We start from the raw sequence: 25,422 nt of genomic DNA on the forward strand, positions 1-25,422 counted from the left end.
AATTGGGCAATTCCTGAATAAATGAAAAAATATATTTGCTTTGTCCAGCACTGAAGAAATATAGAGATTCTCATTTGTTAAAGTAATATCACAGAAGTGTTGAACTGTAAACTTGCTTTCCATATTTTGTCTAATATCAGGGACACGTTTTTGTGTGTGCGATCATTGTTAGTGACCGTTCATAACTTATGGCTGGGGTGGGTGATGATGAAGTTAAAGGGGGGGTCACCCATTTTGTTATGGGGAGGTAGTGGGGGTCATCAATTTTATACAGATGTACAACCAGGGTTCAGCAATTATGTACATAATAATATGAAAAAAATTACACTTTAAAATAATTTGGGGGGTAGGGGGTGGTCATTGATTTTGTACATGACACATGCATAGGGGGTGTTCACATACTTTGCCCATAATTTTAGGGGGCTGTCATTCACATTGTACATGCTCTTCATCATAATCATCACACCACACACACCACACACACACACACACACACACACACACACACACACACACACACACACACACACACACACACCACACACACACACACACACACACACACACACACACACACACACACACACACACACACACACACACACACACACACACACACACACACACACACACACACACACACACACACCCAGCCATGAATTATGAACAGCCCCTTAAATCTGTTTCTTGTTTCATATGACAGTCTACACCTTCAGTAACCCAGCCCTGATGTTGTTGTAGTATTTTGAGTACTGTTAAAAAACACCTTTAACAGTTCAAATTTGTTTTATGTCAGTTTCTGTATAAACAATGTGTGTCAGATTTGTAGGTAAACTGAACCATTCTCTAGACCTCATCTCTTCACACTTTGAGTTCAAGGAAAGTGAGAAATATATGGCGAACATTCAAATCGAGTTTTATGGATCTGTACCCCACTAAATAAAAAGAAAACAAAGTCCTCCCTTGTTTCCTGGTCCTGGTGTCATGAGAAGTAAAATATTTAATTTGGCTGAGACACTGAGACTGATTTGAATAAGGCTACACCTACTGTTTTGTTCAGCTGTTTTGTTAAACTGTTTTGTTTAGTTGATGAGGAACAAGACCCAAGAAGAAGACCAGGAGCTTCTCTCCTCGATGTTCTCGGCCTAGTCAAGAAACCAAATATTGTATCAAGTGAGTATTGTGTCAATGGCTGCATCTGTAGAATCGTGGCCTTGTTCTCAAACGGAGGTTACTCTCATCTTTCTGACCAGGAAAGGGGAGATCACCCTCATCTGCCGACTCTAACAAAATTCTTAACTAATTTTGTTAAGGCTTCTCTCTTGGAAGTTTTGAAAAAGTCTTTTGTTTTCTGCTTGTGATTTTGAAAACTGTGGTAGGATTGAACAATTGAATGTTTGCAATGTGATGCATAACATGTCCATGAACATGAGAGCTGTATATCTGCTCAGACCTTCACATAGGATCAGAAAGGTAGGATCTACAAGACAGTGTCCTTTGTTGTAACATTACATTGTGTGTTAGCATCTGTGAAAGAAAGATTTAAATTGTAAGGGTATTGAGTTTCTTTCACATATTTTTGTGAAGGTTTTATTCTGTTTTTGTGTTTTTAAAATCTGTAATGCTTGAACAGGTTACAAAAATGTTCCGTCCATCAGAATCTTATGCTCAGTGCAGGATCAGTGAATCTAAAAGTCTCATTGATATAATCGTAAGAAACATTGTTTTCTTACTGTCACAAGAATTTGATCTTAATATTTCTTGAGCCTTCAGCCTTTTAAAGTGAGTCTAGTAAACGTGGTAAAACTTATTTCAAGCTTGTAAGCTCAGCTATTTTAACATTACCAGCTGCTAATGAGTTGCTAGTAGGTTTAGAAGTGTTTGGCATCATTTCATTTTAAGTTTAAGATCCCTTTAGCATCATGATTTCAAATAGAAATTTCAGCTCTTGTTGGATATGTTTCAGAGATAATCACACTATCTCAACAGGATATTTTATGCTTAGTGGCCGTGTACACATGTCAGGCGTAGCTTACATTCAGGCGTAACGCACTACGTCAGGCTTAGCAGCACCCTGCTCTTACACGTCATGCACAACGTCAATTAAGCCAAAGCGTTACTACGCCCGAGTTAATGGATTTACATCTAGGTGCAGTGTGATATTTTTAGAATTTTCCAACATTTTTAAACCACTGCGAAACAACTTCGCAACATATCCTACTACACCGGGAATCCCTGCCATGTTGTAAAAACTGTCAGTGCTACGGGTTCATATTGGTCGGGAAAGTAGATCCACTGATTCATTCCCCGCTGAAGAGACAATGGAAATCTGCAAATTGTTCGACTAACCGTAGACTCATGAACACTCACAGTATCCCCAACTACATTTTGAAATGATCTCGTAGCATAAAACCGTAAGGCTACAAGTACCTGATTTTCCGGAGTAAGACTGGAATTGCGGTAGGAGCCATAATCAATATCACCTCTCATTGTATCCACTATCTTGAATATGTCCATTCTCCTGAATCTAAATCATCTGTACAGATCAAGGTCGTCATATATTTCTAAAGGGTTTGACCTTTTTCTTAATATACGGTTTCTGTAGAACTGTCGTCCGCGTTATAAGTATCGGTATACTGCGCCATTACACCGCCATTACAGGGTTACCTGCTGGGATTGGTAAATATTGAGCTCGCCACATTTTACTTATGCCAGGACTAGAATTTACGCCCGACATGTGCGTACGGCCACAGGGGTGATTAGACTCGACCACTATATGTTTACTAGTATTGCAGGATATCGAGGTCACCTTAAGGAATTAGCAAGTTTTAGACACATTTCTACGTAATAGCAGCAAATCTCTCTTTTAGTATTGCATAACTCTCTCTAGTGACTTGCGTAAGTTGACTACCATCATTAACCTTCTTGTCCAAGCTACCCCGTGTAGGTTGTCAGGGTTGGAACAACACCTAGATTGAAGGGTATTTAATCATCGCGACAACTGCTCCAAGCTACCCCGTGTAGGTTGTCAGGGTGGGAACAACACCTACATTGAAGGGTATTGAATCATCGCGACAACTGCTCCAAGCTACCCCGGTAGGTTGTCAGGGTGGGAACAACACCTACATTGAAGGGTATTGAATCATCGCGACAACTGCTCCAAGCTACCCCGTGTAGGTTGTCAGGGTGGGAACAACACCTACATTGAAGGGTATTTAATCATCGCGACAACTGCTCCAAGCTACCCCGTGTAGGTTGTCAGGGTGGGAACAACACCTACATTGAAGGGTATTGAATCATCGCGACAACTGCTCCAAGCTACCCCGTGTAGGTTGTCAGGGTGGGAACAACACCTACATTGAAGGGTATTGAATCATCACGACAACTGCTCCAAGTGAATCCTAGTGAATCCATCTTTTGATAGTGAAACAGTCGTTTTCAGAAATAGAATAACCATGCTTATTGTATTGGTAGTTTGATCAGGGTTATTTATGTGGTATGACTAGGATATTGATCACATGTTGATACATATTTAATAGGATTTTGACTTTGGCTTAAAGTGTTTTTAGATTAAATGTTTAGGTTTGTGATAGGTGGAAAGGTTCTGTTAGTTGGAGTAGGAATTGGGATGTGCTATAGCAAAACTTCATAAACATTCTCTTTGGACTATTGATACATATCTTTAAAGATACACAGGTGATTTCATGTATCAAATCGTCATGTGTGACTTCGTTTTGTATTGACACCCTCAATAAAAGCAACAGTATGAAATTTATTAAAAGCTATTAGCTACATGGATTCCCTTGTGGCAAAGGAAACTCGTGAAACAGAATATAGTGCAGGGCCCCATTCCTCAAAGCGATCGTAGCGTTACGACAGTCGTAAGTTCCATACTTCTTCATAGACTTACAACTGTCGTAGCACTACGATCGCTTTGAGGAATGGGGCCCAGGAAAAAACACTTTGTATCCATGTGTGATGTGCAGAAGTCCCAACTGTTATCATTTTGGATTTATAATTCCCGTGTTCCATCTAGGATGGGTACATGTGTTTCTGTGGAACTTCATTGTTTTCCTAGAAAATGAGATAATTAGTGTCAAGTGATGAATTTTCGTAAGTGCGTTAATCTTGGACCATGACTTAGTGTTTCACTATTAAAAATTGCAAAGCCAAAATACCCATCGTTTTACTGTTATTGTTTCACTCTTTCACTTTAGATTACACTGTTTTACCCAGTTTCTACTAAGGTTGGCATGTCTGGATATGGTTTAGCATTAATTTATCCATAGCGATTCATTTACATAGTAGAACATTCACTGTCCAGTTTGGTTCGTGGGCTTATACCCGAGCGACTACGATTGTTAAAGAGCGTTGTCATGTGTTTCATCACAACAGCTGGTGCGTCCGAGGACCAAGACGACGATGAACGTTATGGTGAGAGCCAACGCTGACTGACTGGCAGGCTAGCCTAGCGTGCTTGCTCACGTCTATATCTACTCATTAACACCCTGTAGTTAGCGTGTGTGTACGTGCGTGACACACAGGGACACAACTACACATGCCCAGTAGTTTCACTTCAGCAGCCGAAGTCCACAATTTCTGACTTTATCAGTATTGATTTATCCTTAACTTTGTGAAGAATTTGATATCAGCTTTCCCAAGTCAATCTTCTTTCTGTGACTGTATGGATGAATGCTCACTATATCAACCACTGGTTTGACTTCACTTGTTGCGCTGCTGTTTTATATATTTATGTTACTGGGGCATGTTGAGCAGTTGTCTCCCTATGTGTGTATACCATGAGGCTCTCGTCCATCTCTACTTGTCAAGAAACCATCAGTTCCGAAGAGTTTCAGTGACCTTGGTTTTTATTTATTTTTTTTATATTTTATTATGCATTCCTCTAACATTTCTTTTTTACTCTCCCGCCCAAATATGATGAAAAGTGATGCTGTGTTTTTGAATACCGCTAAATGCAAAATCATACACATGATGACATATTCTACTAATTATTCAAGGAAAAAGTTTATTAGAAAAAACAAGTAGTGTCTCCACCTACCATCTAAGTTTCCTCATGGCAATCCTTCCACCAGGAAAAGTAGTACGTCTGACGTCAGATGACTGATGACACACTGTGTGTTATCAGTGTCCATATATCAAATTCTGAAACAATAGACATTTGTTTGTCCACACAGTTTCACTGTACGCTGACTTATGTGACTCGCACAGTCCTATGAACATACAAAAGACATTTCATTTTGTTGTGATTTTAAGACATTGACCTTTTTTATCCATTTCCTCTCAAGTCCCTTCTTGGAAATGGTCTGTTTGTGATGATTGGTTGAAAGCACTTGTGAACAGATATTTATGTGTGAACTGTTTTAGGAAATTAAAATTGATTGAGATGGACTTTTTTCTAACTTTGAAGTTTGAATCTGCCTTGACAATAATTGATAGGAAGGGAATGACAACATCTGTATTGTGTGCGGACATCAGTTCAATTCTTTTATCCCCTCCATAATGCCAATGATTGTTTATCTATCCAAATACTTTGACTGTTATAACATTAAACGAAACATCCAATCTTATCTTCCCTCTCCAATCATCTATCATAGGCATGTGGGGTAGCCTATGTGGTTAAAGCTAATTGGGCTGGCCTCAGTTGTCAGTGTATTGTTCAATCCCCATATGGGTACAATGTGTGAAGCCCATTTCTGGTGTCCCCCGCCGTGATGTTGCTGGAATATTGCTAAAAGCGGCGTAAAACCAAACTCGGTCAGTCAGTCAGTCAGTCATCTATCATGTCTGTACCAATGTCTCAAAGCTTTGTGCATTGCTAACTGTTATAATGAACAAAGGGTAGTTTTTAATTTGCCAACAGCACGTATGGATATTGGAAACTATTTAGGTTATCACGTAATGAGGAAAGATAATTTTTTGTAATTCTTCAGGTTGCTGATCTTTGATGTATCTACTGATTTTTTATTTTATAAGCTGTTCACATTACTTCTTTACATTTGTTAGAGCCAGTGTAATAATTGATGTTTCACAAAGCATGTGATTAATTAAGGGGGAATCGTTATCTCCATGCACTGTTCTGGTCACATGGCAGGTTGTCATAAAGTTGAGTTTTGGTCCACTCAGGTTTGTGGTCATAAGGTTCATCTGTAGTGTACACTTATATGTCAAATATATCTTAACAGAAATATATACAGGTGAAGTAGATTTGGCACTTGGCTTCCTAACAAACAAGCTTTGTTGCTTCCAAACTGTAATCTCCTAACGCAGAGAGTTGATGTGGAGTTGATGTGGAATGGTATCCCCTGTGTTTCGTACACTGCATGTGCATGATGAGTAGTGATGTACATCATCATCGTCGTCGTCATCATCATCATCATCATCATCATCATCATCAGACATAGCTGTGAGTGTGGCGTTAAACAATAAACCAACCACTCAGTACAATGACTTTATCAAAACAGCCTTTTAGCCTGGATCAGACAAACCAGGACAACTCAGCATCATCATCATCATCATCATCATCATCATCATCATCATCATCATCACCACCAACACAGGGGTGGAAATAACTTTAAAATTGCTAGTGTACTCCGGTACAGTGGCACATGTAAAATCACTTGCCCTGATAATATTTCCACTATACCGTCCGTGTTCTTGTTGATTTTTTAAATAAACAACATTATTAACATTGGAAAGTCAACTGGACACTGGTACAGCGTGATATACAAATTTGCTTGCCCGACGGAAAAATACACTGGACTCGGACGTCGGGCAATGGGTTATTTCCACCCCTGCAACATCAATATCACCATCACCATCACCATCTCACCCATTGCCTGCTACTGTCAGTCATGTTTACGTATCATATCTAGTCTCTTCATCCTGGAATGAAAACTGTGATAAAATCTGAGTAACAAACTGAAATGTTTATTGCTACCCTTCCGTATCGATCTGTTTTAAATTGTATTGGACAAATAAGAAATATATGCTTAAATAATAAGAGAAAATATTGTTCAAATTGTTTCCTTTCATTTAAATCGTGACCTGCTGATTGGGTGTCAGCTTTGCCTCATAGTAAGCATAAGATGCAATACTGTTTAAGATATAGTTTCATGTCTATGACATTAATGTTTGTGGATTTCAGAAAAGCGCTTCACCTCAGCTGCGGTCAGTGAGAAGGCTCTCCCCAAAGACGACCAACAGGAGCCTCGGGACCCCAGTATCCCACCCGAGCTGACCGGGGCTCGCAGATGGCTGACGGTCAAGCTAAAGGACGACAAGACACCCACCAAGGCGTCGGTGTTTGGAGCCGGCGACAGCAGTGATAGGGTAACACTGGCGTTTGTTTACATGTCCACTACAACGTATGCTTGTTCAATGAAACATCACTAAATGGAACTAGTGTATCCTGATGACATATGTCTGTCTGGTCCAGGATGGTGGGGTCTTGTGGTTAAAGCGTTTGCTCGTGACACCAAAGACCTGGGTTCGATTTCCCTCATGGGTACAATGTGTGAAGCCCATTTCTGGTGTGCCCCGCCGTGATATTGCTGGAATATTGCTAAAAGCGGTGTAAAACTAAGCTCACTCAGTCACTCACCCGCTGTGCCACTTTGTTGTGTTTGAGACACATTGTTGTAATTTAGACACTGTGACACATTGTTATGCTTGAGAAACAGTGATACACTGTTATGGTTGAGACCATGTGACACATTGTTGTGCTTGATTCATGTGACACATTGTTGTGCTTCAGACAGTGACACATTGTTATGGATGAGACCGTGTGACACATTGTTATGGTTGAGAAGATGTGACACATTGCTGTCCTTAGCAGAGACACAGTGACACATTGATGTGCTTGAGACACAGTGACACATTGATGTGCTTGAGACACAGTAACACATTGTTGTAATCCACATACAGTGACACTTAATGTGATTGAACCCATGTGACACATTGTTGAGCTTGTTGCCATCTTTTCCCCAGGCTTTCAGCCCGGAACCGGAGGACAACTCGAACGATGCCACTAACATTGACTCCTTGGTGAACAGTGCTCTTGCTGATAGTGAAGACGATGAGGAAGAACCTTCAGTGTCAGCTGATAAAGATAAAGGTGATGAGGTGAATGACACTGTTGAAGACACGGTCCACACTGAAGATGAAGGAGAGAAGGATGCAGACAATGAGAAAGAACCTGATAAAGATGAGGATGAAGGAAGTGATATAGGCGAAAGTGAAAAATTGAAAGAAGGCAGTGGTGAAAGGAGTATCGATAAGGAACAGATTCAAGATAGTGATAAAGAGGCTGGTGAAAAGGGTGAGACGAGTGAACAAGAGCAAGATAGTGATAAGGACACAGAGAAAGTTGAAAAAGTCAGTGATAAAGAGGCTGAAGAAGGTATGGGCACATCTGTTGTTAGGGAGAAGAACTCGGAGGAAGCTGAAGAAGGCAGTGATAAAGAGCTTGAAGAAGGTATGGATACATCAGTCCTTGAGGAGGACACAAAGGGTGCTGAAGAAGGCAGTGATGAAGAGGCTGAAGAAGGTATAGACACATCAGTTGTTGAGGAGAAGGACACAGAGGATAAGGTGCTGGAAGATAGTGAGTCTCCACAGCCAGATAATAGCGAGTCCATGATGTCAAGTGCCAGTGAGGCACAGGAGCCAGTGATGGTTGATGAGCAAAATGTTCAGCCCAGATGTCAGTGAGGCACAGCAAGATTCGGCAGTTGACAAAACACTGTCAGAACCAGAGGTTGACAAGACACTGCCAGAATCAGAGGCTAGTGAAACGTTCCAAGAATTGGAGACAAGTGAGACACAGCCAGAAGCAGAGGCTAGTGAGAAACAGTCAGACGTAGAGACTAGTGAGACACAGCCAGGATCAGAGGAACAGGAACCTGTGTCTGAGGTGAGTAAGACAGAGGATGAGAGACTCAGTGACAGTCCAGCTCAGATAGATGCTGAGGAGGGCAAGCAAGAAGATGCGGCTGAAGATGTGGCTGAAGGTGAAAAGAAAGAGGCACCTCGGCCCGAGACATCGAGTGATATGGACACAGAAGAGACGGTGCCAGATGGTGAGGAGACAAGTGTCTCACAAAGTGAGAAGCCATCATCTGAAGATCTTGAGGAGAACACGAAAGAGGCTGTGTCTCTGGGGACAGAGAAGGAATCATCTGCTGCCCCTGAAGAAGGTGAACAGTTGACCTCTGGTGACAAGAATGCTGGGGGGCCCGAAGAAGCTGAGAGTGTCAGGGAGACTGGTGACCAACAGCCTGCCCGTCTACCACCTAGTCAACCCAAGGACTTTGTGAGTATAGGGATACTGTTAAATACCCTAGAACGATTATTCAACAGTTGATTGAATGTGTTGTATGCTCTGCTCGTAGTAAAAATGTGACATGATCACATTAATACAAGGATAAATAGTAGATCTGAGCCTGATTTTTTGAGGACTGGAGGGAGCATGAAACAAATAGACTGGAATTCTCCTGTCTCAAAACATTTTCTCAATCTATGCACATATTCTCAACAGTGCCACATAATCAGTATTTTATCTTTGTTTCATAGCATAGTTTAAGTGAAAATCTCCCAGATACTATTTTTTCTCTTCCATGTCTGCAACATATGTTGTGAATTGTGTCTCCCCCCGGAGGGTCGGGAGACATACTGTTTTTGGTTGTGTTTCCGTCTGCGCTGGCATTCCCATTGTTTCCGGTACATAACTCTAAAACTTCTTGAACAATCTTCACCAAATTTGGTATGCTGCATCTCCATATCATGTAGATGTACCTTTTGGGGATTTGAGGGGTTTGTATTTTTTTTTTGTATTTTTTTTCTGTTTCCATGGCAACAATTTGGATTTTGTCTTTTTGAAGGGTAAAGTTCGTTTCCGCGGAGCAAAATTCTGAAACTATTTGACCCATCTTCGCCAGATATGGTATACTGCCTCTCCATATCATGTAGATGTGCATTTTGGGGATTTGAACATTTCTTTCAATTTTATTTTTTTGTTTCAATGGCAACCACTTTGGACTTGGTCTTTTTGAAGGGTAGGGTTTGTGGTCGGAGCATAACTCTAAAACCACTTCCCATCTTCACCAAAATGTGTATACTTAATACCAATACCAATTATTAGTAAGCTTAGAAGCATCAGCCATATACATGGACTGCTATAAAACATGTATAATATGTATTTTCATACTTTGAGATTTTGAAATTGAAGGAATCAAATGAATTGTTTGAGGTCTCAACGTTGAATGGGGGAGGCATCTGTTTTTACGAGTAAAAGCACTTTCTAGTTAACATATGAGTCACCTCCCATCAGATATTGAATGTAGAACCACCTAAACCCGAAACTTGTTTCACTCCACGTCAGATCTCCAGAGGCCAATTCTGGTCTTTTTGCATTTGTAAGATGATGAGGAGGTTTTTTTCGGTTTTTAAAAAAATAAAACTGTCGTTGTAAACATTATAAACAATAAGAAAAACAGTATAATTATCTGATAAGTTGAGTTGCTGTAATAAAGCATTATTTCTGTGCTAGACCAAAGATTCCAAGTCGGATTCAGCGAAAGCCCAGGTGCCCAGTGACCTTCCAAGGTTGCCAAACAAACCCTACAGCCAAGAGCGGTCACGGGACAGAGACCGATCTCACGACCACTACAGAGACCGGTCAGATGATAGAGATAGATACAGGTCACATGACCGGGACAGAGACAGGTCATATGACCATGATAGGTCACGTGACCGGGGCTATGACCGAGATCGTGACCGGCATGAGCAGCATCGATCTGATCGAGATCGGTATGGTGGACACGGTGGTGGTGGTCACCGCTATGATGACCGGAGGTATCCCAGTGACAATAGGTGAGCGTTGCAGATCTGTCTTGTTTTAGAAGTGGTGAGTATGGTTCTGGGTCTGTTTCAGCAATATTAACACGAGAGACATCAGAAATGGAATTTAAACATTAGGTGCCTCAAATTTTTGTTTTTGCGGTGAAAAATGAATGAATCAGGGGTGGAAATAACTTTAAAATTGCTAATGTACTCCGGTACAGTGGCACATGTAAAATCACTTGCCCTGATAAGTTTTCCACTATACTGGCTGATTTTCTTATTGATTTTTTAAATAAACAACATTATTAACATTGGAAAGTCAACTGGACACCGGTACAGTGTGACATACAAATTTGCTAGCCCGACAGAAAAAAACCACTGGACTCGGGCGTCGGGCAATGGGTTATTTCCACCCCTGCCCAACTGGTTATCCCACTGAGTTGTGTTGGTGTGAGTCAACTTGAAATTTGTTGGATTGTTTCGTAGCTCAATCTGTTGGTTATCCATTGGTTGTCTAAGCCTCCACAATTTTGTGTTAGTGTGAGACAAATTGAATTTTATTAGTCGGGTTTTGTAGCCCAAAAGGTTGTAGATTTTTCTATATGTAATACTTGGGATGAGACAAATATTGCTAGAATAATACAAAGGACTGAGGTATTATTAGTTCTAGTTTTTGACGCATGCTGTTGTTGTTGGTAATGTTTGAATCTGGTGGTCCTGCTGGATGACTTGCATGATATGGTGTCCTGACAGCATGGAGTCTGTGCATTGTTAGGGGCGGTGGGGTAGCCTAGTGGTTATAATCACTAATAATGTTTGAGTCTGGTGGTCATGCTCGATGATTTGCATGATATGGTGTCCTGACAGCATGGAGTCTGTGCATTGTTAGGGGCGGTGGGGTAGCCTAGTGGTTATAATCACTAATAATGTTTGAGTCTGGTGGTCATGCTCGATGATTTGCATGATATGGTGTCCTGACAGCATGGAGTCTGTGCATTGTTAGGGGCGGTGGGGTAGCCTAGTGGTTATAATCACTAATAATGTTTGAGTCTGGTGGTCATGCTCGATGACTTGCATGATATGGTGTCCTGACAGCATGGAGTCTGTGCATTGTTAGGGGCGGTGGGGTAGCCTAGTGGTTATAATCACTAATAATGTTTGAGTCTGGTGGTCATGCTCGATGATTTGCATGATATGGTGTCCTGACAGCATGGAGTCTGTGCATTGTTAGGGCGGTTAGGGTAGCCTAGTGGTTATAATCACTAATAATGTTTGAGTCTGGTGGTCATGCTCGATGATTTGCATGATATGGTGTCCTGACAGCATGGAGTCTGTGCATTGTTAGGGGCGTGGGGTAGCCTAGTGGTTATAATCACTAATAATGTTTGAGTCTGGTGGTCATGCTCGATGATTTGCATGATATGGTGTCCTGACAGCATGGAGTCTGTGCATTGTTAGGGCGGTGGGGTAGCCTAGTGGTTATAATCACTAATAATGTTTGAGTCTGGTGGTCATGCTCGATGATTTGCATGATATGGTGTCCTGACAGCATGGAGTCTGTGCATTGTTAGGGCGGTGGGGTAGCCTAGTGGTTATAATCACTAATAATGTTTGAGTCTGGTGGTCATGCTCGATGATTTGCATGATATGGTGTCCTGACAGCATGGAGTCTGTGCATTGTTAGGGGCGGTGGGGTAGCCTAGTGGTTATAATCACTAATAATGTTTGAGTCTGGTGGTCATGCTCGATGATTTGCATGATATGGTGTCCTGACAGCATGGAGTCTGTGCATTGTTAGGGGCGGTGGGGTAGCCTAGTGGTTATAATCACTAATAATGTTTGAGTCTGGTGGTCATGCTCGATGATTTGCATGATATGGTGTCCTGACAGCATGGAGTCTGTGCATTGTTAGGGGCGGTGGGGTAGCCTAGTGGTTAAAGCGTCCGCTCGTCATGCTGAAGATCCGGGTTCAACTCCGGTCATGGGTACAATGTCAGGGTTCGAAATACTCCATATATTAGCGTGCCATGGCACAGTAAAAATTGAAATGGCACGGATAAAAAATTCTCGGTGCCCTTATGGCACGCCTAATTGTTTAGAGACATAACTCACCTTTAGTCACCTGATCCCAAAAACTAAACATGTAAACAAATGACAAACAAGTGAAAACATTTATTGACTTTATCGCCCAGGACATCACTGGAATTATGATGGATGATGTGAAGAAATCAGGTTGTTTTTCTATTTATGGTGATGGGAGTACTGATAGTTCGGTTATTGAAGAAGAAATTGTGTATGTTAGATATATTTAACAAGTGAATCTGTCACAAAAATTTAGCTATTAAAGGGGCTGGGAAAGCAGAACAAATGAAACATAAGAAAGCCATCTTGAACAGAAGACATATCAGTGATAACAGAAAACATGTTATATTTGTTGTTTACTAACAATAAATTTCAAGTGATCATCATCATTGCTACAGTCATTTATTCTAAGAACATGTGGGCACACTTCATTTCTGAAAAGGGGCGGTGGGGTAGCCTAGTGGTTAAAACGTTGACTCGTCACGCCGAAGACCAGGGTTCGAATACCCACGTGTGTACAATTTGTGAAGCCCATTTCTGGTGTCCCCCGCCGTGATGTTGTTGGAATATTGCTAAAAGCGGCGTAAAACCAAAACTCAGTCAGTCATTTCTGAAAGGCACGTCTAACATATTCGTCTGGTCCCCTAAGGCTCACTTAGAAATTTGTTTTTTTTCTACCCCTGAATGTGTGAAGCCCATTTCTGGTGTTCACTGCCGTGATGTTGCTGGACTATTGCTAAAAGCGGCATAAAACCATACTCACTCACTCTCTCACTTTCCATTGTTGTTTATAATAAAGGTTGAAGGTTATCTTGTTTGAGATTACCTGTGGTAAGTTATGTTAAAGATTTTCCATGTGTTTCGTCATGCTGCTGTGTGAAATGTTTAATGACCCAGTTGATCTCATGTTTCAGAAATTACAACAGATACCAAGGTGGTCATGATAGAAATCAAGGAGGTTACCATGGAAATCAGCATCAACAAGGAGGTTACCGTGACAACTATGGTAACCAAAGAGATAGATATGGCCAGAGCCGAGGTCAAGGTTACCATGGAAACCGTGACTACCGAGGCAGGGGAGGACAAGGTTACCGTGGCAACTACTAGGTTTACCCTAGACCGGTGAAATGTTGAAGTCAGGTCAACTCACTACAAGAACTAAGGCAGCAATCAAAACTGTTGGTGTCTGTCTCTAGAGGATACCATTGAAACATACCCGGGATACCTGCTGATCATGTAAATCTACCCAGGGCACAATGTCTACATTATGTGTGTGGTTACATCAGTTTGTAACCAGGCTTTCTCTAGCTCTTGCGTCTCAGTTGTAGAACTTTCATCAGTTTTCATCAAGATGGTTGCTTTGCTCTGCTACTCAATTAATGGACAAACTTTCCAATTATTCCCAAGGCATGTTAGCATCTCCATCCTAGATTCACTTATTATTAGTATTCTAATAATTTTTAAAAACTCAAAATACGAAAACCTTTGTGTTGAACTTTGTGTCGATTTACAGTTGCACAAAGTAAAAGCTTGACACTTCATAGTACTTTAATCATTATTCCGGGGTTGTGTCGAACCTCAGATAATTTTTGTAGGTTCCTTCAATGCAGTGTTCGACTGCCGATCAACTGGTTATTTACACAGGGAGAGTTACAGTGTTAATGCAAAGTAATGAATATTTTGAAATTGCTGAAATTTATATAACTTTGTCACAAAGCAATGGAAGCATAGTACGTAATGATGTAAACGTTTATCAGGTACCCAGGGTTAATTTTGATGGTTCTGTGAATGAGACAGCCCCACCAACCAACATCATCCTATATCTCCAACACCATCTTGTGTTTGCTAATATGCAACATAGACTTCAACAGTTGTACTTGTCAATCAGGGCAGTGCCCTGAACCTGCATGTTAGCTGTATATCGTCAGTTTTAGAGCGACCGGAGTGCGTAGGGGACAGGGCTTCTGTGACCGTGTAGGGGACAGGGCTTCTGGACAGGGCTTCTGTGAGGGGACAGGGCTTCTGTGACCGTGTAGGGGACAGGGCTTCTGTGACCGTGTAGGGGACAGGGCTTCTGTGACCGTGTAGGGGACAGGGCTTCTGTGACCGTGTAGGGGACAGGGCTTCTGTGACCGTGTAGGGACAGGGCTTCTGTGATCGTGTGGGGACAGGGCTTCTGTGACCGAGTAAGGATTTGGCTTCTGTGACCGAGTAGGTCTGTCTTTCGGGGGTATCAGTGAGGTACTCTTGTGGTTGAAGTTTTGGCCTTTAATGTCCAAGATCCGAGTTCTGTACAATACGGTGCCTGACCCAGCTGAGTGCCGATATGGCTAACAGTAACATGAAATACTAAAAGTACAGCTCTCACTGTGATAGTCTTTACCTGGGGTTCATAGTTCGTTTGATCCTAAATGCACATGAATGCAAAGTGCGGTGCCCAGTTTGGGTTTACCCTGCCGTTATAGTGCTGGAAAATTTCTGGGTGGGGTGTAAAACACTTCTCATGTACGGTTCGGTCTTCTCATGGACTTGCCCTGTCCTTCCTGGTTCTTCATACTTTAGGTGGAGTTTCATGGTTCTCTGGATATGTCGCTGCTGTTCCTGCAGTGTTCATGGACTGGACCCTACGCACTCACAACTGCCTAGTCCACACAGAGCTGTATATATATTGGCCTTGCCTGCTGTGTTGCTGGTAACAGGTGCTAGGCGCTGTTCCATGTTGTCCATGTAAATATTGTCAGTACGCTGTCATGGTTACAAACCATTTTAAGTTGATACTGCAGACACTTTAATTTGCAAGTAGTTCTGATATAAGAAACCAGAAACGGACCAGAATCAATATAAATGCAGATGAATGATAAAGGTTCAAGCTTGTTAAATGACGAGTACTTCATCACTCGATTATCATGGCATGTTGGTTTAGACTGTAGACTGTATGATGGTCGGAACTTTTCTGTACGTTGTTGATAAGATGTTTAGACCCAATTTTAACTTGATTGTGGGTATCACATTTGATTGTTCTCCCAAATCATGATAGGACTGAAACACTGTAAAAACAAAGTCACTTCAAAGACAGAATATTAACCTTCTTGATACAGTAAATGACAGCAGACCTCTTACATGTAGGTTGTGTGTGGAACATGTAAGCCTGGAATTCTTCCAGACAGGAACTGTAGTGCTTCAGCTATTGTACTCCCATACGTTAACATAGACTTCCTACAACTGTAGCACTATTGCTTGGTGTACTGGGGGCAGTGGGGTAGCCTAGTGGATAAAGCGTTTGCTTGTCACGCCGAAGACCCGGGTTTGATTCCCCACATGGGTGCAATATGAAGCCCATTTCTAGTGTCCCCCGCCGTGATATTGCTGGAACATTGCTAAAAGCGGTGTAAAACTAAACTCACCCACTTGGTGTAATGTACCCTGATACTATCAGATTCAGGAACTACTAAGACACATTTTTTCAGTTGGCAATTTTCAAAGTGCTGTCAGTGCCATCTTTCATGATCTTTTTAAAGATTATGAGAGATTTTTCATGTCAGAAGCTTCGAAGATAATGTATATTCTGTGAATGTTATATGTTCATATTTTCATGAAGAGGTTTTTGATAATTTTTTTAAATCATCATCTTCTTTTCATGACAAAGGACATAGAGTAGATAGTTATGAACAGTCCAGATGAAAAAGTTCCTGGTATAAATATGCATATTTATATAATGTGTTCACGCCCACAAGATTGTGACACTGATCGGTTGGTATCATGGTTTTCCGACCCCTGGGTCAAGTCGCTGTACATGGTTGCATCTGGGGCTGCTCTAAGGCCGATAATTTACCCCAAATCTGATGCAAATGTCATTGGAATTAAAAAGTCCCCACTTCATGTTCATGTGGTTAAGATTAAAGAGGTAATGTGTACATCACTATTGATAGGACCAGTAATAATAATAATAAACTTCAGATGTATGTGGCGCCTAAAATCCAAATGTTGCTCGAGACGCAGGTCATAGGAACAACAGAGTCTTCACTTCATGCTGGAATGTCAACGCCAGTGGTTTGCTGTACATGTGATATGGTAGTTTATTCCAGAGGACTGGACCTGCCTTACCCAAACTCCTGTCACCATAGGAAGAGGTTTGAGCTTTAAGCACAGTTAGCCGCTGAGAGGAAGCCGATTGTAGCATTCTCCCTTGTGATACCTTGTCATTAGTTCCTGCAGATAGCATGCACTAAAGAGGAAGAGCTTTAATGTTTAGTGTTATGTCATTGCACTAATGCAGTTTTCAAGGAGCTTAGAATTTAGGAAAACAGCAAAATTATGAATCAGGATTGAACCTTTTTGATAGATTTTGGTGGTCAAAAATTAATCATTTCCAAAGCTCATGATAGCATGAGGAATGTCTGCTCTCATTTGTCGATGCCAAAATTTGTCTTTGTCTTTTGTGACTTACAAAAGCCAGTCCATGATTGTCGGAGTCCATTATTTCAATGTAATTATCAGAAATGTCCAAACGGTGGTCCTGTGTGTATCATCAAATTGTCGTATTGAAAACATAAATGCTAATATAATCTGAAGAGAGAAGATCTTGAAGATCTTCAGCCTGCAGATCAATGACGTATGTTTTGTCCAGACTGTCCGAGGTCACGTGGAGATTATCGTGATTATGGTAATCAGTTATACAAGCCTGTATAGTATTGTATAAATATTTGTACTGAGGCCAGCTAATCGAAGTGGTTGAGGTTCGGCCATCATTCATTGTAACCCCCCCACCTGATACGTGTGAATTGTCAATTATTTGAACTTTTTGTACTTCAGTGTTAATGGACATACAGAAACCGAATTAAATTCTTAAAATTGTACATATTAAAGTCCAGATTTGCATTTATATTTTATCTGCGCTGTAGTTTGTTGATTGCTATGTCCTCCAGTGTCTTTTATATCTTATGTTAGTTTATCAAGATTTTATGTCTCATATTTTGTTATCATTAAATACTTTGTTTTGTCCATGTGTTTTAGACGCAAATTTTGCAATATTACTTGGCATTCAATATTTTCACAGAAGAAAATCAATAAGATTTTGTATTGTATGAATAAATGGGATCACCAACCATTAGAAAGAATATTCAGCTGAAAGTAGACTTCTATCTAGACTAGAGGACAGTAGTGCCACTGAGGACGTAGAAAGTTCTTTCATTAGATTTAACCTGCAGGTTTCTTTCAGTGAAGTGTAGGGGCAGTTGGGTAGCCTAATGGTTAAAGCGCTGAATACCCAGGTTCAATTCCCAACATGGGTACAATGTGTGAAGCCCATTTTGGTTTCCCGTCGTGATATTGCTGGAATATTGCTAAAAGCGGCGTAAAACCATACTCACTCGCACAGTAAGTTTTCACTTGCACAGTTAAGTTTAAAACAAATATGAGGTTGAATATATAAGCATCACATAAAAATCACTTCATGCATTAAATCAATATTGTCTGTATTTACAGATCAGGTTTTCCATTTCCAAACCCTCACAGCATCACTGATCAGGCGTATCATGAGCTGGTTGTTGTTTTATACTGCACTCGGCAATATTCCACATATATCGCGGGCCGTGACCTGGAGTTGGTGTTGAAGCTTACAATGTCCAAGAATCAGGTGTGATGTTTGAAGCTTATTATCATGTGTGTCGCCATGATGTGAAACAGCTGAAAAGGCTATTCAATTCCATCTAACTGTTATCAGAATTAATTTGGAACACCGAAGCTGAGTTTTTTAAGCTGTGCATTGACGAGTTAATTGCAAGGACATCAACCAGGCAATCATACTTACTGAAATGATACCCAGATTTAGGAATATGCTTTGAATGTAATGTCAGACAATCAAGAAAAGGTCCTCAGAATACGTTCCCAATATCCCCTGCTTGTCTCACTAATAAAGATTGGGTGGGTGAGCCTGTGAATAGGCTTATTGAGAGCCTGTGAATAGGCCAAATGCAAGCCTGTGAATAGGCTAATTGCAAGGCTGTGAATAGGCAGATTGCCACCCTGTGAATAGGCTGACCGCAATATAGCTGATTGCAAGCCTGTGAATAAGTTGATGCCATTGGTCTTTGTTCAGGCATTTCAATCACCTGCTTGTCTGGTCCAGATTGGCTACCTATACAGCTGGAATATTGCTGACTGAAGCATAAAACAAAAAAAGAGATGGTTCTGTTTTCTGCTTTAGGAGAGAACAATGTCTCAAATTGATGTCATTTACATCCCATGTTATTTTGTTTGCATCTTCATCATGTCTCGTCATTGCTACATTGTTACTGTGTGATGAGATGCGTCTGCTGGCTATCTGTAGTGTCTAGCTATGGAGGTATCTTCTGTTATCTTGTACAGGTAGGCATAACCAAGGCTATGTCAGCAGGGACGAAATACGTCTCAATAAACTTATTTTGCAGAAATTCTGCTTTGTGTTTTGTGAAAGCTTGTGATATATCAAGGAGAAATCTTGAGTGTGATGGAACAGTTTTGAATGACCTGTTTTCAACAAATCTACATTCATTGCAATTGGTCTTTAGCAACCCATGCTTGTCGTAAGAGGCGACTAATGGGATCGGGTGGTCAGGCTCGCTGATTTGTTGATATGTCATCAATTCCCAATTGCGTAGATCGATGCTCATGTTGTTGATCACTGGATTGTCTAGTCCAGAGTTGATTATTTACAGACCACCGTCATATAGCTGGAATATTTCTGAGTGCTGCATTAAACAACACACCAACCAATTGCGTAGTTCGATGCTTGTGTTGTTGATCACTGGATTGTCTAGTCCAGGGTCGATTATTTACAGACCGCCGCCATATAGCTGGAATATTTCTGAGCATGGTAGCTAACAACAAACAAAGCAGAATCCCAACAGGCGAGAGACCGACAGACTTGTTATTTAATGAAAACAACACTAATTTAAATTTATGTCTTTATTTGGACAAGAAATGGCTGACAAGACTTAATACATACACGAATGGAATGTAGTACGTAACACTCACCATGTGGCATGGCTGCGGTAGCAGTGAGATTCAACACTCACGGTTACAAACACCAGTGCCGTGACAGCAGACTGACTGCTAACTGTAGCTTGTGTTCAGGAAAATATTTTACACTGTCATCACAAGTAGAAATCCAAATATACTCATGGCATAAAAAAAAGAAAATACAGTTAGAAATATTTTGCTTTTCTTTGTCATTGTTGAGATGAAAAATGTACGTTTTGGCAGTACCGTTATTCTGATATAGGTACATATATGCTATGTGATGTTCCTATTTCAAGCAGGCCGACAGTGGAATTGTGAAATGCATTAAATTAACAAGGCTCCTTCATGGAAGCTGCAGAGGCTGAGTGGGCTAGATCGCTGACTTTGTGTGCTGGCGACTAGGGACTCTGAGAGTGTAGGGTCAAATCCCGGATGGGACTAAACCTAACAAAAGCACTGGAATCTGTACTTAAATGAGAAAGTGTAATCCCAAGTATAACATGTTACATGGCCCTACTGTTTGTCTTCTAACCTAGCAGGCTGCATGTCATCTATCATCAGATGGATCATTTATATGATGCAGCTGAGGTGATGTTCTAACCACCTCTGACTGATGTGGCAGAAGCTCAAGACATACACAGACAGATATATTACATTAATGGACAAAAGGATGAGTCTCACAACCAGTAACAAACACAACTTGGAGAATACTTCACAAAACATGTAAAATGTAATGTAACAATAAACAGTCATCAATCCACCATCTTCCATCCAAAGAATACCCAGTACATGATAAAAAAACAGTCTATAGTCCGTTTGGCTCAAAAGCAGACCGAGGAATTGCAATCTAACTCGAAAACAAATAAACATAAAATACTCAATGAAACACTGATCATAATCATCACCTCAGACCAACTCTGTGAGGTTTTTGCAGAATTTATGTCCTAAAAATAAAAAAGTTGTTTAACAGACTATCATTAAAATATCGACACAGTTCACTATTTGTTACGAGGGAGGAGTGCAGAGAAAGGGACAGCCAGGTGTGCGAGAAAGGATGGAGACGGCACAGCACAGGTTAATGAATCAATAACGTTGTCGGCACTTGCTTCTCTAACACCTGGCTGTCCCTTTCTCTGCACTCCTCCCTCGTAACAAATAGTGAACTGTGTAAAAAATTTAATGATACATTGTTAAACAACTTTTTTAATTTTAGAACATAAATTCTGCAAACAAATCACAGAGTTGGTCTGATGTTTTGATTATGATTAGCGTTTCATTGAGTTTTTTATGTTTATTAGTTTTCGAGTTAGATTGCAATTCATCGGCCAAACGGACTATATATTTAAGTTTAAAACATTCATCAGGGATAAGGAGTGGCCTCCAGCATGAGGCTGTTGATCTAATGTTAAGGGTAGACCCTGAGCAGGCTAATATGTTGTCACTGAATGGCCTATGATATGTTTGGGGTTCAGTTTCATTACTATAATATAGACTAAACTTGACAAGCAGGACAACGGTACAAGAATCTGTATCGAAATGTCATGCTCACAAATAAAAGTTGTTATCCGTAATTTGTGTTCTATATTGGACTTCCCAACTCCTAAATTGCAACTCAAAGAAGTTATCATTACTATACCCATATCCAAGACCTGTTCAACTGTTGCCCATCCTGGGAATAAATTCTCCAGCCTGTGCAAACATACCGGTACTGTCCACATGCAGGGCAATGAAAAGTGAAAACAGAAGTGCTGTGACTGGTATCAATAAATATGCAACTACTGGTAATGTTCCCATTATACAACCAACTGTACTGACTGCAGACATCTGTGTTGGTTATTCAGCACAACCAAACAGCCAGTTGACACAGTCGGCAGACATCTGTGTTGGTTATTCAGCACAACCAAACAGCCAGTTGACACAGTCGGCAGACATCTGTGTTGGTTATTCAGCACAACCAAACAGCCAGTTGACACAGTCGGCAGAGACCTTCAGCTTCCAGTGTTTGATGTCAACAGAGGAGATTCCTGGTAACACTTCCTGCTCAGCCTTGTGACCAATGGATGCCCATGTCAACAAGCCGGGATTATATAGTGTAATTATGTAACAGATGCTTGGTTGGCACTTTAGAAGATGCTATTTGATGAACATAAAGATTTTTCTGGGTTACATCTTCTTTTTATTCTTGAGAACGTTTCAGGACTTGTTCTGGCTCCATCATCAGGTAAAACTGAACAGTAACTGTTCAAATACTGACTGAGTTTGGTTTTATGCCGCTTTTAGCAATATTCCAGCTACATCACGGCAGGGGACACCAGAAATGGGCTTCACACATTGTACCCATGTGGGGATTCAAACCCAGGTCTTCGGCGTGACGAGCAAACGCTTTAACCACTAGGCTACCCCACCGCCCCAACTGTTCAAAAAGATACTGTAACTGTTACTGCTCAGCTTTACCTGATGATGGAGCCAAAACAAGTCCTGAAGCGTTGTACTCAAGAATAAAAAGAAGATGTAACCCAGAAAAATCTCTATGTTCAATTATGTAACAGTTACATTGAAGGATTTCCACAGAATCTGTTTGAGTGCCATGAAGACATTACACTGTTGATAGACAAGGCTATTGATTAATGATCACATAAAACCACCAATGTTGCAAGCATCACATGAAACCATCCAGAGCATAAATCATCACCTATAAAACCAGCCAAAATATCAGAGGAATATTTCAATGTCTTCAGATATCTTAAAATCGGTTCTACCAATCTCCTAATCTAAAGACAACATCAAAGTTGCGTACCAGCTGAAAGAACTAACCCGCCCTCTGCAGAAACGGTGTTGAAAACTCCCAATACCCCCTTATAAAGAAAACATTTTTTCCTACTTGAAAGAATAATTACTTTACTTCAAATATTCAATATTTCATTGCAAAAATATATCCAGGTATCTTCAAAGTTGCTTTGGTTTGAAATAATCATATTTTATATCGGCAACAAGAAAGGTGGACAGAACTGTGATGATGACCAAGTAGGACAGTCACAAAGATGAGGGCAACATGTTGGAAGTGACAGACGAAGGAGGAAGATCAAATAGTTTATAGGATGCTATCTCATCAATAACACTGATTCAATGGACATCCTGTATGTACAATAAGACAAGATTGTCCCAAAAACATGCGATGCCTTCACCATTGTGTTATCCAGCCAATGAAACATATCACATAAAGAGTGTCAAGGTTATTGATGATGAAATGTAGGTCAAGGTCAAAGTAGTGTTTTGAACCACACTAAGTAACTATACAATATATTTTGAGCTGAATTAAAAATATATATAATGAGTGATTTTAGTTTAATGCCGCTTTTAGCAATATCACAGCTGGGGACACCAGAAATGGGCTTCACACATTGTACCCATGAGGGGAATCGAACCCGGGTCTTTGGTGTGCTGAGTGAACGCTTTAACCACTGGGCTACCCCACCACCCAGCAACATCTAGAACATTTAGCAGTTGGTCCCTCTGCTGTTTGTATCCCTCCCCCTGTATCTCCCATCAAAATACAGTATTTGTTGACCCAAAAATAATATCTACAGTTATTTCGTATTAAGCTAAACAATGTGAAATGTGAACAAAGCTAAATATGTTGTTTTGATTACAATATTTGGTTTATAAGCACCATGAGAAAAATGGATTTTTTAAAAACAAGAAATAAAAGTACACACATACAAATTATCAGCAACATGAGATAACACATTATTTTAAACAAGCACATATAAGATATAACACATATAGAAGTATGAAAACATGGCTGCAATAAATCCATTCCTATTGCAATTTCGTGACTGAGCGAGTTAGAATAAACAACGCTTACAACAGTATTTCAGTTGCGTCATGGAGTCGGAGCATTCTGTGGGAGAACACCTCACATTGATAAAGGTAGATAGTTACCATTTGGTGATGCAAATGTTTCAGTATGATCCTAATTTAATCAGGGCAAATTCAGGATTCCAGCCCACGATCATCTGTTTCTGGCACTCCTAAGGGAGGCAACTCCACACAGCAAATGGCCCAATGATAATGACCATCCATGCACCCACAAAATGTAGTTATGTGAAGGTATCTTGTGACATTGTATTACCTGAAGCTGACTTCAAACATGATATGACAAAACAATAAAAATTAAAATCTCATTGCACAAAGAACTACTCATAATATGCAAACAAGGTCAGTCTAAGTAAACTTAGACTCGGTATTATTCGTTACACTGCTATACTGAGTCTAACAAAACCTTGTGGAAGGTCGCGCCAGGTAACCCTTGAGCGACCTATGACCGTCCAATCAAACGGGAGACGGCCGAACGGATTTAACCAATGAGACAACAGCTACTATTTATGGTTCGGCAGGACTTACAAAATGGATTTTATCTTCCCCGGTCGCCAACACTGATCTCCCAACAAATGAAACTTGCATAAAACACAGATATTTGACCTGCAGTATATACGCTTTGGGGTTTCTGTTGACATGGCTATCATTAGCTAATATTTCCGCAAGCTGACATGCTTGAATACTGACAAAACACAATTTTCAGCGACTGTTTACTCACTGCAGTGGCGTGCCTCACTAGGAACCGATCGTACGGAAAATAGCATTCGGAATCCTTTGTTAAAATCTTTTTGGAGGTAAAAGTTCAAAAGATATGTGCGAATGTCAATTTTCGTGATTTGGTAAGCTGTGTTCTGATTGGTCAATTGAAAAGGTTATCTGACGCAACCTTCCACAAGGTTTTGTTAGACTCAGCATCTGTGTAACGAATAATACTGAGCCTAAGTTTACTAAGACTGAAAACAAGGTTTTCCTCATTGGAATATCACAATGCCAATACAACACACATAAAACACAGTCAATAAACGTCCTTCCCCTAACACTGAATCTACTCCTTTGTTTGAAGGAGTTCATTCTAAACTCTGCTTCTTCATTATTTAAAATCTGTTCAAATTACAAGTATACCTAAGATCATAATATATGTTTATCAATACAGACCAAAAAGGACCCCTTTGTGACAATCTTTTAAAAATTTCACTCTCCTCCATAAGAATTCTTCTGTTTTTAACAGACTGCTATTCCTGATAATGACACACCAGTTTTGTTTCTTGCTTTACGGATTTTGTTCTTAGAAAACCTGAAGGCAGGAGGCAAAAAAACCCAAAGTTTCCATGTTAACTCTTTTGGTTTGTTTATATCAACTAAACATAAGTTGAGTGAGTTTAGGCTTCACACTGATTTCAAGAGTATTTCACTTATATCACGTTAACATTAGGATTTCAAATTTTGAGAGGAGAAATTTGATTTTGAATTCTTATTCTTGAAAAAATATGACCAGCCGATCCATAAAACAAGAAATAAAATTGGTCTGGCCTAAAGGAGACCCACCATCCAGGAAAGTCTTGGTTTGGCTTCCAGAGACATACACAGGTACACCCATCACGG

The 25,422-nt window shown here is 40.5% G+C and overlaps 2 protein-coding genes across 2 annotated transcripts in view; both read left to right on the forward strand.

Annotated features, from left to right (window-relative positions):
• Nucleotides 1-8,893, forward strand: part of LOC124286174 (zinc finger protein 280D-like) — a 40,815-nt gene extending 31,922 nt beyond the window's left edge. The window contains 4 exon segments of the mRNA XM_046722523.1: nt 1,087-1,173; nt 4,396-4,434; nt 7,166-7,350; nt 8,008-8,893. Of these exon segments, the coding sequence (XP_046578479.1) occupies nt 1,087-1,173; nt 4,396-4,434; nt 7,166-7,350; nt 8,008-8,730 (1,034 nt within the window). The 3' untranslated portion in view covers nt 8,731-8,893.
• A 177-nt stretch (nt 8,894-9,070) lies between these two features.
• Nucleotides 9,071-14,049, forward strand: LOC124286177 (uncharacterized protein DDB_G0284459-like). Its single transcript, XM_046722526.1, has 3 exons — nt 9,071-9,331; nt 10,568-10,890; nt 13,857-14,049. The coding sequence occupies exons 1-3, from the start codon at nt 9,071-9,073 to the stop codon at nt 14,047-14,049; spliced, it is 777 nt and encodes a 258-aa protein (XP_046578482.1).
• Nucleotides 14,050-25,422: the final 11,373 nt, after the last annotated feature.

The sequence above is a fragment of the Haliotis rubra genome, unplaced genomic scaffold (assembly GCF_003918875.1).
Source record: "Haliotis rubra isolate DU_JTF1 unplaced genomic scaffold, ASM391887v1 Scf378, whole genome shotgun sequence".
In the NCBI taxonomy this organism is placed as follows: Eukaryota; Metazoa; Mollusca; class Gastropoda; order Lepetellida; family Haliotidae; genus Haliotis; species Haliotis rubra.

Excerpts from the sequence above, each read along its gene's own strand:
- LOC124286177 (XM_046722526.1), top strand. The coding sequence starts at position 9,071 with ATGGACACAGAAGAGACGGTGCCAGATGGTGAGGAGACAAGTGTCTCA. Across the intron at positions 9,332-10,567 it reads CTAGTCAACCCAAGGACTTT|ACCAAAGATTCCAAGTCGGA; the intron begins GTGAGTATAGGG and ends TTTCTGTGCTAG. Across the intron at positions 10,891-13,856 it reads AGGTATCCCAGTGACAATAG|AAATTACAACAGATACCAAG; the intron begins GTGAGCGTTGCA and ends CTCATGTTTCAG.